The sequence below is a fragment of the Acomys minous genome, assembly GCF_964271855.1.
Source record: "Acomys minous genome assembly, chromosome: 1".
NCBI classification, from domain to species: domain Eukaryota; kingdom Metazoa; phylum Chordata; class Mammalia; order Rodentia; family Muridae; genus Acomys; species Acomys minous.
Window position 1 is genome coordinate 15,321,168 of NC_140483.1, and position 16,593 is coordinate 15,337,760.

The window sequence follows — 16,593 nt, forward strand, 5'->3', positions numbered from 1 at the left end:
CCAAAGCATGGGGTATGAGACTCCTGAAGATTTAGGTTCAGTTTATGCATCAAAGCACCAGACAAATGGCTGTAAACGTGGTGCCTCGGTTTCCCCATCTGTGCCATAGACTGCAGCAGAGGCCAAGCCGGATGCAGTGACGAGCCAGTGCTGGGCAGCATCCTTCCCAATGCACGCAGCATGGAGACACAGCAACACTCAAACTGGGGGGCTATTGAGACCTTCCCTTCACTTTGAGGGTAGTGTGTGTGTGTGTGTGTGTGTGTGTGTGTGTGTGTGTGTGTGTTTCTTATACAGCCCAGGCCAGGCTTGAGCTCACCCAGTAACCAAGGAGGATGACTCTGAGTACCTGCTCTTTCTGCCCACACATCTCAGTTCTGGGATTATAGGTGTACACTACCATGTCCATTAAGCGGCAATAAAGCTTATTTTACCCTGGTTTCTGATATAAAAATGACTAACAAAGAGACACAAAAAATAGGGCATGTGGGGTTGACACAAGCAATATTGGCAATTTGTGTCATAAGAGGGAGGGGACTGAAGGTTTCAAAATGACTTTACTTTTATTGGGGAATGGGCTGATGGGTGGCAACAGCCATATCTATGTTACCAGGGACGCTCAGTCAAAACTCCTGTCATCTCTTCTTAAAATCAGGGCTCTCAGGCCCAGGATCAGAAGGCCCATAATATAAACTGATAGTAAAATCATCATCAGGATTAAAAAAAAAACACCTGAAAACATATTTATTCCTAAAGCTTTGTAAATGCATTTAGAAACGTTTCCCAAAGTCTTTTTGGTATAAGGCACAGAGTGGTATAAAACACATTTTAAATAGGTAAGAAACACACACACATACACACCCCACACACACTTACACACTCACTCCACATACACATAGACTCACACACATCACATACTCCACTCACACACACTCACACACACCACACACTCCACTCACACATGCCACACACCCACACTCACACCACACATGCATGCACACACACAATCCTACACCACACACACTCATACCACACACATACACACTCACATACACACATCACATACAATCACACCACACACACACTCACACCACACACACACACACCACACACACACACTCACACTACACAAACACACACCACACACACACACACACTCACACTACACACACATACTTACATACACACACTACAGACTCACACTGACACACACTCACATACCACACATACTCACACAATCACACCACACACACTCACACCACACATACACACTACACTCACACACCCCACACACTCACACTACACACACTCACACACCATACACTCACACACACATGCTGGTCAACAAAGGATGGAGGATAAAGTGCTGTAAACTGTCCAGACAGGACTTCTCACTATCTAGACACACAGAACAGGTCGGCACCTGGTTAATCCATTCAGCAATGGTTGCCTTGTTTCTTTGTTTTTGGTTTTTGTTGTTGTTGTTGTTCTTTCTAAACACACCAAAGCCATTTCAGGCCACCTTCATATATAATCTTTTTGTACTATGTTTTGCCTACTGACAGTACAGAGTTTATTTTGTTTTTTAAAGAATTTATATTCTATTACTTCTAGCTATCTAAAAATGTGGAGTTCCTATTTTTTTTTTTTTAAAGCACATGCACAAAAACCTAAATGCAAAAGAGCTTCCCACACAGCAATTCAGACCTAACAGTTTAAGACTCCACAGGCACCGGGCTCTTTTCCACCTTCTCTAGTACAACCCGCACGGACCTGGCTCTTTGGCGGTCGCTCCTCTTCCCTCTGGCTCTTCAGACATTGTCGCCCTCGTAAAGCATTTCCTCCCCGGTGACCGCTCCACAGGGGCTATCTAAAAAAGGTTTTTTTAAAAGGAAGAAAAATAATCATAACTTTTTTTGAGGAACTGTTGCATTAAGTTAGAAAACTGCAAGCATGCTGGGAAAAGGTTGTCTGGTGCAGTCCGGCCTGCAGGCCTGAGGTGCTGACGTGCTCCCCGTGAATGCTTCCAGAAGGAACAGCCTCTTACCTTATGCTTGGACAAGAGAGGGCTGTGGAAAAGAAGAAAAACATAGTTTTAAAAGAACAGCATGCTTCCAAACAAATGCCACTGAAGCAACTATGAAAAATAGAGTGTCTCTGCGTTCTATTATTAGCTCAGATCACTCCCAGGGCTGAACCGCTGCCACCGGCTTACGTGGTTCAAAGTACAGCTACATGGGTTCGTCTCCTCCGATAGCCAATTATTATTGACAGATTATGGCAGAAGATACTTACGTTGGATTACCTATAGGCAGGCAAGTCACTTTCAAGTGTTAGGTTTTAAGGAGTACCACTCTCACAATATGCCAGTAAAGGAACAGATGAAATAAATCCTAGCTTTATTATGATCATAATACTTGGAATTAGCTCAAATGTCTACAAATACATGAAGGGAGCACCTAAACTGCTAGACAGTCATACAATAAATTGGCACAGTAGCAAAACGTGCCAGACGACACTGTGTGTGACAAAATAGAACCCAGAAACAGTGATGCACTGAAGACTCTAGAAACAGTAGCCATATTTTATGTGATCCATGTATAGGAAATTACAGGCATGTAAACTCGGCTACAGAACTAAGTTCTAGTCCTGGGGGAGGAGAGAAGAGCACGGATTTGGTACTTCAGTGTGGAGGGGGTGGGGGTGGGGGACACCTGAGAGGCTACAGTGTTTTGGATACTGTTAGGAATGTCAGTCACATGGGCAATGGTAGGGAAAAACTGACCATGCTCATATACTGAACTACAATGAGACATAATTTGGGGTACAATGATCTAAACATACCATGCTCCTATTATGGTCAAGTAAATACTTCAAACACTTAGGACACACTAACAAGCTGTGAGGTCCTTCAGGAGGGTAGTGGGAGGTAGCTGCATTGAGCATATAGACAGTAAATAAATTATTTTTACTTTAAAGGCTTCTACTGTTCTGAATATGATGAAAATGTAAAGTAGGAAGCCAACACAGGAACATGTTAAGAAAATGGGTTATAATTCAGAATCTTTGAAGAACCGGCTGCAAAGGTTCGACCTGCCTAAGCGCAGTGAAAGCATCTTCAGAAGGCTGATGGGACATCGCCAGCCAGACCTACAGTCACTCGGGGCTCCGGGACAGCCAGCTCCCCAAGCAAATGTCCTCTCTCCTGCATGAGCTAAGCAGGCATTCCTTGGGATTGTTTCATTATTAGCACACAGAGCTTTAGTTTGCTGCCCATTACTCTGAAGAGAAGGGGACAGAGTTGCCAGCAGAACACAAAGTCCTTTATCCTTTGTACAGTGGACTCAGGCCTAAGCTGGGAAGTGGGCACATTGAAACACTATCACACTCCTTTCGCCTTCAGAGCTGTGAGTGCGCCTGTGAGGAATTTAGAACAAAGATAAGCAGGGGGAAAAACCAGCTTTATTATTAGGATAATTTAATCTTTAAAAATCTATCTCCCTGACACAAATCAAGCACCTGGAAAGTATCAGGTAAGTGAAGTTTTCCATCATTTTGGTTAAATATTACATATTGTGCTTTTTAGACCATTCTTTAAAAGGTTACAGCTTTTCTTTTCACACACAAACACTGGAAGATAGCCAAAATAATAATAATAATAATAATAATAATAATAATAATAATAATAATAATAATAATGTGTATATATACTTAATAAGGTTAAAATAATTAAAGTAAATAATGATTTAAAAGAACAGAAGAAAAGGGCTGGAGAGATGGCTCAGAGGTTAAGACACTGGCTGTTCTTCCAAAGGTCCTGAGTTCAATTCCCAGCAACCACATGGTGGCTCACAACCATCTAAAATGAGATCTTCTGGTGTGCAGGTGTACATGCAGGCAAAACACTGTATACAAAGAAGGAGGAGGAGGAACAGAAGGAGGAGGAGGAGAAGTCCTAATGCACAACTTAGATTATGTAACTTGTCTGATATCTTAATCACAAAGTATGTAAATTATCAACACTTCTAGTTAGAAGGATTGTCTAAGCCTATGGAAACCTAGTAAAGTCAGTAAGGAAGAAAAAAAATCTGAGAAAAGAACCTTAAAATTTTATTATACTCAGTTTAATTTCTTAAGTTGAAAACGTCAAGAAAACAAAGAAACGGATCATACATTTCAATACTCAACATAATGTATATTTTCAACTTTTCCAACTTACTTTAAATAAATCGTGCCATACTTACTCTTGATGAGTTGTGCAAATTTTAGCAAGCTGTTCAAAATCGTCACCATTAAACCCCTTTTCTGAATTCCTCAGAGGCGGCACTCTATGTGGCTGGACAGCTTTCCATTTTGTTTCTAAACGTAAAATATTTGTTAGTCACTGGCTCTTACAAAATGTATTTGGGCTCCGCTGTTGTAATTCAAGTGCGGCTAGCTTCTCAAGCAACCCAAAAGTCAACACAGTTAGACAGAGCTAAATGATTACTTCACGGTACATGCAAACATCATCCTACAAACAAAGTGAGCCCGGCACACGTGCAGAAGAAAGAAGAAGAGCTACAAAGAGCAAGATACAGACCGTCCGTCCGCCTTCCCTCCTCTTCCCTCTCTCTCTCACCGAGCTGGGGGAACTCAGGGCCTTACGCTTGGTAGGCAGCTCTCCCACCCTAAGCTACACCCCCAGCCTGTGCTCTGTAACAGTAACTTGACTGTGTGACTTCTGTTCTTTTAACATGCAAAACCAGGTCAATGTGCTAACTTTGTAGATAGCGAGTTGTTACATTATGGCTAATTCTGAGTTCCAGCTCAGTCCCTACTTACCCCATTGCTCCTGGATGGCAGAAAGATTTGCAAGCAATTGCTCATGATATAGTCGTTCAAGCTGAATGAATTTCATTGCTTTCTCATCTGAACAGAAAATGTGAGGAAAACAGAAATCAAGACGATCTACACTAAACACCAGGTTTGCAAAGAAATGTCCTACTGAAACCAAGAAATGTGTACCTGACCAAAACACGAGAAGACTCTAAATATTTTTACATTTAACCACATCTGATGTGACGTTTCCTGGCTTTACAGCAAGTACAATCTATCTATGATGCAGAGGTACTTGGGTTCCACACTATCTACAAAGTGAGTCCAGGACAGCCAGGGCTATTACACAGGGAAAAAACTTATCTCAAAAAACAAAATAAAACAAAAACAAAAAAATTCACCACAGTGACTTTCCTAATTATCATATGATTCCACTTTTTAACTGTTGATCTTCTGACTACTTGGCTTCCCATTTGTACCATGCTAACTTGTATTTTAGGAGGTCAAGAAGCTCTGTCCAACTGCCCAGCTTCCTCTGGGCAATGTTCTAAATGTTGACCTAGAAAAAATGTTTAGCTTTGTGTCCTCCCATGAACACTAAGCGGCTCAGCTCTCTCCTTTGTCGCTTTAACAATCCTTGGGACTCTAAATCAGGCTCAGGAGAAGAACCCCTTAGCTCCCTCTGCCCAGGACTGGCTGCCTCCTATTAAAATGCTTACATGAGGTCTACTTGAAAACGTTATTTTGTCGGTTACTAGTGAAGACCTAATCTTTCCTTTGCAGCTATACACAGCCATGCATCATAAAACATGTCTGTCTGTGAGGGACCATTAAAACACAAATCTAAATTGCCCAGTGATGCAGTTGCATCTTAACATGATGTTCTCCAAAATACAGAACCTCCTAGTGATGCCTTTCTCTGCAAACAGGCCTGCTGTTGAGCAGCTCAGGACCATGGCTGCAGCAAGCATCAGTTCCTGTGCGATGCTGTCCGGCAACACTCTCCCTCATGAGAATGCTTGACTGTGTGCTTAAGAGCAAGAGAACCTACCAGATTTTTAAAGTTTCCCTTCCTAGCAGCACATGCTTTCTCCATTCTCTTGAACATGAATATTTAACGTTGGTAGAATTAGGGCTTCTTTAAGGAAAGCCAAATTTAGGTGGCTCTAGGGAATTTTCTGGAGTGACCTGTTTCCTCCACCTTGCTCTTTGAGGCATCTGTTACAAGGGCACACACAGCTGCCAAAACCTGCTGAATCCCTGCGGTCTGCACATTTTGTTGCATAGACCTCAATGTGAAAAAAAGATAGCTCTTTAAGTGTTCTACGAATTTCTCTCTGTAATTAAGAAAAGGATACAGTCCTCTTCCTGGAAATAGGTCTCAGCTACCTGTAAAGACAAAAGAAGAAATTAATATTTGAGTGAAAGGACACACTTGGGAGAAAGCAAGATCCTGAAAGGCTGCTTTGATAGTCTCAAAAGCAGTTTCACTGCATTGGTGAGTTCAGAGGAACTTTGTAGGTGCAGACACAATCCTCGGGTCTCAGTCAAGAGAAGCTCATTACAGGCACTCTTCAGTCTCAAGCCCTAATGCTTAAGGATGAGGAGAAAGCTATAGGCTTACAAAGGTACAATAGGGGTGAACAGGTTAAAAAGATTATTCCCTTTTATTATAAATTAAAAGTTAGAAATGGGGTCAGCAAAATGGCTCAGTGGGGGAGATACATCTGCCTAGGCTGTCAACTGGAGTTCCATCTGTGTGACCCCCATGGAACACACACACACAGGGTGGAAATGTCACAGTACATGAGACCGTAACATCATTCATCTCTAATTTGAAAACTACCCGCTCAAACCCTCATGGGACACTGGCTCTGTTGTCTGTGGATGTTTGAGCCTAGGGTCTCATGTAGCCCAGGCTGGCTTTCAGTGCCATATGCAGCCAGGGATGACCATAACTCTGGATCTTCTTGCTTTTTTAAGTAGCACCACAAGGCAAGGGCATGCTGTGATATTTTCACTTATTGTCGTGGGGTGTCTTCTGCAACTGCTCTCCACCTTTATTATTGGTGTTATTATTATTATTATTCTTTTTAAAAACAAGATTTATTTATTATTATTTATGCTCTGTACTGCATGTACACCTCCAAGGCAGAAGAGGGCACCAGATCACACCATAGATAGTCACGAGCCACCATGTGGTTGCTGGGAATTGAACTCAGGACCTCTGGAAGGGCAGTCAGTGCCCTTAGCCTCTGAGCCATCTCTCCAGCCCTATTGGTATTATTTTTAAGGGTGGGCCTCACTATGTAGCCCAGGCTGGCCTCAATCTCACAGAGATCCACCTGCTTCTGCTTCCTGAGTGCTGGTATTTAAAAGCAGGTGTGGTTATACCTGGCCAGGCACCTTTTTTTTTTTTGACTCCAGGTTCCCACAGAACCTGGAGCTTACCAGTTGGCTAGACTGACTGCTGGGGATCTGCTTGTTCACCACCACAGCTGCCTTGGCTTTGTTGTTGTTTTTTTGTTTTGTTTTTTTACACAGATGCTGGGGACCCAACTCAAGTTCTCATGGTTGCACAGCAGCTGCTTTCCCATCTGAGCCACCATGTCACTACTGTTCTTAAAATATTTATTTCATTTTTAATCATGTGTGTGATGCGTATGTGCATGTGTGTGTAGGTGCCTGCCTGCCGGATCAGAGGTACCTGATTCCTTGGAGCTGGAGTTATGCACAGCTGTGATCCTCCTGGTGTGGGTGCTGGGAACAGAACTCAGGTTCTCTGGAAGAGCAGTACATGCTCTTAACTGCTGAGCCATTTCTCCAGCTCTGGGCATAGACCTATTTATTTTTTGACACAAGATCTCTTGTAGCACAGGCTTGCCTGGAATTCACTAAATAGCCAAGGATGACTCTGAGCTGCCTATCTTTCTGCTTCTACTTTCTGAGTGCTAATTATAGGCCTGGCGCGGCATTGCTATTTTTAAAAAGACCAGGCTAGCTAGCTGATACAGCTCAGCATGCTTCAGACTCTGAGTCCATAGCTCGGGGAGGTAGCTCAGTGGCAGGGTGCTTACCTAGTGTGTGTGGGGACCTGTGTTCAATTCCCAGTACAACATCAACAACAACAACAACAACAACAACAACAACAACAACAGGAAGAGAGACCCAGGGCAAGTGCAGTGTTAACAGTTGAACATTTGCAGTCTCACACATCTGAAGACTACTAGAGAGAGTCCAGTCTCAGGAGCTGATCTCCCATCCCCCCCCCCCCCAATCAATCAGTTTTGCACTTTAATCTCCGCTACTGAGGAAAAGGCCAAAACAATAGCTTGAGCCCAGGAGTTCAGGGGTAGCCTGCACAGAAAGCCCTGTCACTAACAAATACAATTAATTAATTAAGAATTTCAAAAAAACCTCTGACCTCCTAAAAAGTCTCCACTGCATTTTTGATGATCCGTCTCACACTTGCTGGCCTGGTTTTGCAATCCTACATGTGCTTTGGCATTTATTTTCAACTAAATGCTCACTAATCCAACAGTATACCATCTGTCAAGTGTCTTTCTCTTAGACTCAAGAACATACAAAATTGAGTAAAATAATATTGTTTTAAACTTTTATTTTCTTTTTGGTTTTTTGAGACAGCGTTTCTCTGTGTTGCCTTGGCTGTCCTGGACTCACTTTGTAGACTAGGCTGGCCTTGAACTCAACGATCCACCTATCTCTGCCTCCTGAGTGCTAGGATTAAAGGCGTGCACCACCACCGCCCGGCTTTGTTTTAAGCTGTAATGGAGCCTGGTGTGGTGGTCTACAAATCTTGCCCAGTCAGCCAAGACTACACAGAGAAACTTAGCAGCAACCTTTGCCGTGTATTTTAAGACATGCCCCATGGAGCAGTAACAGGGCTCTGAGACATGAGGGACAGCAGGGCTGATGTTGTAAAGAAACTCAGCAAGCACTTCTTAAAGGAATATTCATTCATGGTCTGGGTTCAACAACTGTATGGGCCAGGGAGGGAGCTTGTGGTAGAGCACTGGATGGGCCAAGGCCCTGGGTTCGATACATAGCACAGGAAGATAAGTAAACACAAAAGAAATGGTATTTTATGGGGATGACCTCAGTGCTGTGGGCCTGTAATGCCACAAGGCAACCGTTTCCTAGGTGTTCTCACTACTGTTTATACGGTGCTACTGAAGTTTTTGGTTGCAATGCAGAATTTTTATGTAGTAAGTATATGAGTCTCATATTCTGATTATCCACATATAAATTTTATTTCTATATTTGAAAAAAAAAAAGCAAAACTTTCTGCTACAAGTGGAGACCACAGGACAGATTGCAGTATTTGGGCTTTTTTTTTTTTTGCACCATGCAAGTTCTGGGGACTGGTTCATGATGCGCGGCTTGCTGACAAGCACCGTGGTTGGCTGAGTCACAGAGCCAGACCACTTTACACTCTCAGAACAATTTCTACTGATTCCTCTAGGTTTTTAGTTTTTAGTTTTTTTTTTTAAAGGTATCATATGGAGATCACTATCTCTGTTTTCTAGGGACTTGCCAGTACAAAGAGCAATAAAGTAGTTTTCAAATTTAAAATCCAGCAGTAAGGGGGCTGGAGAGATGTCGAGGTTAAAGCCACTGACTGCTCACCCAGAGGTCCTGAATTCTATTTCCAACAACCCTGTGGTGGCTCACAACCATCTATAACGTAATCTGATGCCCTTTTCTGGCATGCAGGTGTACGTGCAGACATACCACTGTATACACAATCAATCAATCAATCTTTGGGGGGGGGGGGTTAAAACAAAAACAAAAACCCAGCAGTAAAAAAGGAGCAACTCTGGTCAGAAGAAACAGTATGTGTGGAGACAAATTTGAGGTCATATACTGACACCTTATGTATTAGTTTCAGTTAAAAACAAAAAACAATTTTATACAAGTAATGAAGATAATTACTTTGTTGTAAATTTTCAGTGTAAAGTTGGATTCTACACTTATTTTACTTAAAAAATGTTTTTAAGTGGTAAATTGTTTTAAGAGTCTGTCTTTTAAGCTGGGCAGTGGTGTACACCTTTAATCTCAGCACTCTGGGTGGCAGAGGCAGGCAGATTTCTCTGAGTTCAAGGCCAGCCTGGTCTACAGAGTGATTCCAGGACACCCAGGACTACATAGAGAAACCCTGTCTCGAAACACAAACAAACAAACAAAAAACCAAAAAGCAAACAAAGAGAGAGAGTGACATACTAGGAAACCTTTCAAAGTTGGCTCTTGGGTGTTGGGGACCCCAGTGTGCACATTTCTGTCATGGCCAATATGGAGCTGCCAACACCTGGGATATCACTCAACATGATCACCATGAGCTTATAAGGCAGGTTCCGGTGTAGGCTGGGTCACGCCTAACGGAAACTGCTAGGAACCTTTCATCTACAGACTGCCAGAGAAAAGTAAACAGTGCTGTACTGACTTCTCCTCTTAGACGTGTCCCCTGAAAGCCACCGCCCTACCTTTTGTATTTGTGCACTGCTGGCAGGTGGTTACTTACTAACTGCTCTCATGGGGGAAGTTTTGATGGGTTTCATTTCTATTATATAATCAGATGGGGGGGGGGAAGAAGCTGCAGAAATATAATTTTCAGTCAGTTTTTGGTTTCTGTGGTAGTTTTTGTTGTTGTTGAGTCAGGGTTTTACAGGTTTGGTTACCCAAGCTGACCTTGAACTCGCTATGTAGACCAGGCCAGTGGCCTCAACCTTGTCACCACACTCCTCCTGAGTCAGCCTTGCCAGGGTTGGGTTGTAGCCGTGCACTCCCCATCTGAGTTCTAGAACCACGACAGTTACAAAGCCAGGCCTCAAAAGTAAGTGCTTCTCTAAGGAAAGAGGGAAACTTCAAAAATAAATCTGCAGAATCTTTACCCTGAAAGAATGCCCTCCACCGAAGGCCAGCAGGACAAAGAGGCAGGGCGCCTCCCTGCCCATTTATCTCAACCTGAGAGCAGCCTGGCAGAGCAGCTGCCTCGTGGCTTTAGAGGTGAATGGTTCGACTGTTCTAGTCCAAGTCCTGACACTTAGCACTGTGGACCTTGAATGTGTCATTTTCATCTTAACAAATGGTCAGGGCGACCCACGTCTACGGGAAACAAAGCCCCGCCAACCTTCCTAGTGTTGGGGAGTGTCCCACCACGCACTGGTCTCAGGCTCAACTTAGAGACATTGTCTCATGCCGTAGCTCAGCCTGTGCTGGAACTCACTGTGCAGCCTGGGCTGACCTTCAACCCCCGCCTCCCCCAGAGGCTCTGGTCTCAGCTTCAGCTCCCCTGTCCCCCCAGGTTAATCATTTTGTAACTGTGCTTTGGTGGGTACTTAGGGTCCATCCGATGAATGAGTCTCTTGGAAGATGGGGGTGGATTCAAGCTTGAGCTGTCTAATGTCCCCCTCCCCTCTCTGCAGCCCCAGGGTCCCTTCTGTACAGCCATACCTAGTGGCTGCCATCAACAAACCGAAAAACCACTGGCTTCATCCAAACGCCTGAGGCAGGCTGGCCGGGGAGACAGAGGTTCTCCCGGCCACCTCAGCACAGCCCCCCTTTGACAAGATGACCAAGGTGTCTGGATTTCTTGTACGACTGGATCCCCTGCGGGGATGCGGACTTCTAGCTTTGTTTACTTTTGAGCACACCCTATATCAACATTTCTATACTGAAAGTCCCGGGTGCCGTTAAGTTCCCTTCCAATCACTACCAATGGGATAACCTGGGACGTGGGAAGCCAGTGCTTTTTCTCCTCCGGAGGGGTGTGGGGGAGGGCGTTTTCCTCACGTTCAGGCCTGCGGAACTTTACTGTGAAATACAAATGGATTTTTCTTGTCTTCCTGACTAAAATGGGTCTCCTCCCTCCTCACCCGCACCCCCTGATTTGCTTCTGCCCTGGGATCACCTGCCATGGGAAAAACTTTCTTAATTCTAATGCAGTTATGGCTTAAGGCTAGAAACTTCGTGAAAACATCTGCCTGTCTTATTATTTCTATCTTTATCTTAAATATTCTTTTTCCAAAACTGCACTGAAATTCTTCAAGGGAGTTCAAACCACAGGAAATCGATAGCCACATACTTTTACCCTTGATTTGGCACTGACTGTCATTTCGTCCAATCTGCTTTCTCTCTGCGCCTTCTCCTTCAACATCTTTTCTTCCCCAAGAAACTCCTTCAAGAGCTTCAGGTCTCACTTCAAGTATCTCTAATCCTTGCACGTACATCACTTTGGTACAAAAACACTCTCCTATGATCCCATCAGCCACATAAAAAATGATGCTCGTGGCTTGAGAGAGGGTTCAGAGGTCAAGAGCGCCTGCTTTTCCAGAGGGCCACAGTTCAAGTCCCGGCACACAATGTACTGTGACTCCAGCTCCTGGTGATACAACCTCTTCTTCAGTCATCTAGGGTGTTCTCTCTCTCTCTCTCTCTGTCTCCCTCTCTCTTAAAAACAAAACCTTTATTAAAAACGATGCTTTAGTTGGGCATGGTAGCACAGGCCTTTAATCCCAGTACTTTGGGAGGAAGAGGCAGGCGAATATCTTAGGCCAGCCTAGTCTACAAAGTGAGTTCCAGGACAGCCAAGGCTACACAGAGAAACCCTGTCTCAAAAAGCAAAACCAAAACAAACAAAGAAAAAGCTATTTAAATGCAACCCATATTCGAACTTCTTCTGGGTTATTTTAACTATAGCAAATTCCAGTGCTAATGCTGAGGAACTTGATCAGAGCAGCAACCTCAGCTGCTCCACTGGGAACAGACGGTGATAAGGTGGATGAAACAGCTGGGAACATCTTTTGCAAATGCAAGCCACTGTGCAGAAGCAGTGAAGGCTGAAAGCCATGGAAGGGCTGCCTCAGTGTGGTGGTCCTCAGGGATGGTGAGTCAGTTCTGTTCTAGAGACCCAGCAGACGGCCATGTTTCCTCAGCAGCCACAGAACAAGGAATAAATCTGTAAACATACACATCTTAATGCTTTGGAACAAAAGGTATTTATACTTTGAAAAAAGTTAAAATTACTACTATTTACTGCAAAAGTTGAAGCAGAAGGAAATGAGATAAAAAGTTAAGAGCGGGGGTGGGGGGTAGGGGTCGGGGGTGGGGGGTGGGGTATAGCTCTGTTTTGTAGAGTGCTTGCTCAGCCCTGGGCTTGACATGACCCCTCGTGCCACATAAACCGGGTATGCTGGGTCATGCCTGCAATCACATTACTCAGGAGGAGGAGGCAGGAAGAGAAGAAACTCAAATTCAGGAAACATGAAACCCCATCTCCAAAAAAGAAAGAGAGAGAGAGAGAGAAAAAAAAAAAAAAAAAAAAAAAAGAACACCCCAGAGATCCTTTCTCTAGTCCCAAGTAACAATTATTTTCATTTTAATAGCTTATAAAAAAAAAACCAGCTAATAAAAGGCAAATCACAAACATTTAACATGTCTTCGCGTGATCTCATATGTTAGAGGGTTTCCTACTGCTGTCTTGAAGGCCTCCTCGCTCCTCTTTCTCCACCTTACAACACACCCCACCTCCCAATCATCAGAAGAATTCTGTTTCTAAAGTGCCCATTGCATTCAGGGTATTTGTTTTTGTTTTGTTCTGTTTTGTTTTGTTTTTTTTGGAGACAGGGTTTCTCTGTGTAGCCTTGGCTGTCCTGGACTCGCTTTGTAGACTAGGCTGGCCTCGAACTCACGGTGATCTGCCTCCCAAGTGCTGGGATTAGAGGCATGCGCCATCACCGCCCGGCCATTCTGGGTATTTGTTGTGTCACTCGTTAGCTGAGTGCCTGCTAAGCATGTGTGAGGCCTACAGTTGTCCCCAGGATGACAAAACAACAATAACAACAGCAAATGTCCCCCTGCCCCACCCTTGCAAAGGCATCTTCCCTGTTAAGGGCTCAAGCCCTCATCTCACATGTCTCTTGCCTCCTTCATCTGGGACATCCCAGCCATGCCTTCACAGCCTAGCTGCTCTGCTGTGAAAGCTCACCTTTTTCCTTTCTTTTTAAAAACTTCTAAGGTTTATGTGTATGGGTGTTTACATGTATGTCTATGCACCTCTTATGTGTCTGGTGCCTTTAGGATACCCTGGAACTGGAGTTTCAGAGAGTTGTGAGCTGTCCTGTGGATGCTGGGAACTGAACCCAGGACCTCTGGGAGAGCAGTCAATGCCATTAACTGCACCAGCACCTACTCACCCAGCTCAAGAGCTGCCTTCTTTTCTCTATTGCCGACTGACTGGACAAAGTTAATTGCTTGTCTTGCGTAGCTCAAGCTTAGCCACGCCCACTCTGACAGTACAAACTCCCACACTTGTATCTGCATACTTATGTCTCCCATTTAACCATGTTCTTTATAGCACGTGTGAGGGAGTCTTTGGCTTCTTGGCCTCCAGTTAGAGCCTACTAAACTCTTACATGTTGATTCCTCTTTATACTTAGAGGAAGCACTGGCCACACTGTGTCCACCACCCAGAATATGCCCACTTTCCCACCAGTCATGATGCACTTAGGGTCAACAATGGGCGGATGAGTCCATCACAGAGAACCGGATTTTAGATGACTCCAAAAATAGGCATCAATGTTAGTGAGGCTGAAAGTGAAGGGTGTGACGTCATACCTGATGGAGGAAGAGAGGAAGTGCTCTAGAGTCCATCTGCTCCACCTCGCCCCGGATCAGCGAGAACAGTGGCTGCAGCGCTGGCGCAGAAGCTCTTGGTGGGTCATTCACGTTCATTCCAGCAGCTTCCTCCTCACCAGTTGCCTGAGATGCTGCATTCTGTGTCTGCATTAAAGGGGTGGCATCTCCTGCAGAAAGTGAAGGAAAGCACTGCATGAGGCTAGACCCCGCCACAGAGGAATGCTTTAAAACTAGCACTCCCAGCCAGGTGGTGGTGGCGCACGCCTTTAATCTCAGCACTCAGGAGGCAGAGGCAGGCATATCGCTGTGAGTTTGAGGCCAGCCTGGTCTACAAAGTCAGTCCAGTACAGCCAAGGCTACACAGAGAAACTCTGTCTCAACCCCCCACAAAACAAAACAAAACAAAACAAAACAAAACAAAACCCCCAATACCAAAAACTAGCACTCCCATTAATGAAGAAACTTTCGAGTAAAAGTAAAAGATATGGGGACAGGTGGAGATCCAGAAACCACAAATTACTGTCTTCCTCCCGTGAGCGACTGGGCTGATGCTTTGCTGTTGCTAGGAGCACTGATGCAACCTTTTCCGCAGACTGAGGACCAGTAAGGAGGGGCTGGGGAGGCTACTGTTCGCTTTACAAGCATGAAAACCCAAGTCAGTGCCCACAAGTCATGTAAAAAACCTGGGCATGATGGTACACTCTGGTAACCCCAGGGATGAGGAGTCAGAGACAGGGGTATTTCTGAGGCCTGCTGGCCAGCCAGCCTTGCCTTCAGCAAAAGACTGTGTGGAAAACAAAGGTGGTTGGTACATGAGGATTGACATCTAATGTCCTCTGGCCTCAATATGGACACACACACACACACACACACACACACACACACACACACACACAGAGAGAGAGAGAGAGAGAGAGAGAGAGAGAGAGAGAGAGAGAGAGAGAGAGAGAGGAGAATTAAAAAGATAAAGAAATTGACGCAACTTACTGCCTGATCAAAAACTTCATTCTCCCAATAGAAAGGTACATTATACTCTGAAGTTTTGGCTTGCCTCAAATAAGAGAGACCTGAACAGGAAGGTAAGCGTGTCACCCCGGGACACAGCTAAACAAACTGAGCCACCTCTCTTTATAACATTAGCGCTACCTGTAGGTCCCAGGAGACTTGTGGGGACTCAGGTGGCTACCAGTGAGGTATCTTCCCTGGAGAAACTTCTGAGCCATCACTGCTAAGTGCCCAGCCCATCCACAGCCTCTGAGATGCACCCACACTTTCCACGTTAACTGTTAGGATAACATCAGCCTTCACCATAACCTCAGCATCACTTCTAATTTTCATGTTCAAGCCAAGTGATGTACTTATCCCTGTGAATACAGTCCTTCAGCTGGTCTGTCTCAGCAAGGCTCCTTTCCTCCACAATGTGCCCCAAACTCCACCTTCCTCTGTCCATCAAATAAACCCAGTGCTCTGGCCAGACTGGTACCCTCTTTACCTCCCCAGGAAATACTCCATACCTGTCTGTGATCTCGCACATTTTAAAAGCTGGAAGAGTTCCCATCCACTTCTACCTATTTATGCTCACCCTAACACACACCCCACACCATATTCATCACACACACACACACACACACACACACACACACACACACACTCATGAACTTCAGAGATGTATTGCCCACACCTACAGCTTACCTTTTGAGACAATATTCGCTACTGAACAGAGTCCATCAGCCAAAGAGCCTTGTTGGACAAGGGAGGAGCCAGGGCCCAGGTAGAGCATTATCTTTCAGAGTGACCTTAGATTAGAATGTTACTCACTATAAGTAGAGATGAATTCTCAAATCTTGCCTAGATCTGATCAATTGAAACAGTCCTGACACTCACAGAGATCCTGGATTAGGTAACACAGAGTGCTGGCCTGGTGGTGCACTTTCGTAACCCCAGCAGCTGACGATAAGCAGAAGCAGGAAGGTCTGAGGTTCCATGCCATCTTGAGTGACAAACGGAGTTTGAGGCCAGACTGGGCTATAAGAGAATCTGTCTCAAACAATTGCACTGGAGAGCTAGATACAGGAAAATCCCCGAGGCTGGCTGGCTAACCAATCTAGCCAACCAGTGGGC

At 44.6% G+C, this 16,593-nt stretch overlaps 1 protein-coding gene across 1 annotated transcript in view; it reads right to left on the reverse strand.

Annotated features, from left to right (window-relative positions):
- Positions 1-16,593, reverse strand: part of CNST (consortin, connexin sorting protein) — a 73,256-nt gene that overhangs the window by 16,867 nt on the left and 39,796 nt on the right. The window contains exons 3-8 of the mRNA XM_084791877.1: positions 14,452-14,639; positions 6,177-6,207; positions 4,825-4,911; positions 4,245-4,359; positions 2,048-2,069; positions 1,774-1,870 (exon numbers count right to left, since the gene is read on the reverse strand). Coding sequence (XP_084648003.1) covers positions 1,774-1,870; positions 2,048-2,069; positions 4,245-4,359; positions 4,825-4,911; positions 6,177-6,207; positions 14,452-14,639 — 540 coding nt within the window. The remainder of the gene's footprint in view (positions 1-1,773; positions 1,871-2,047; positions 2,070-4,244; positions 4,360-4,824; positions 4,912-6,176; positions 6,208-14,451; positions 14,640-16,593) is intronic.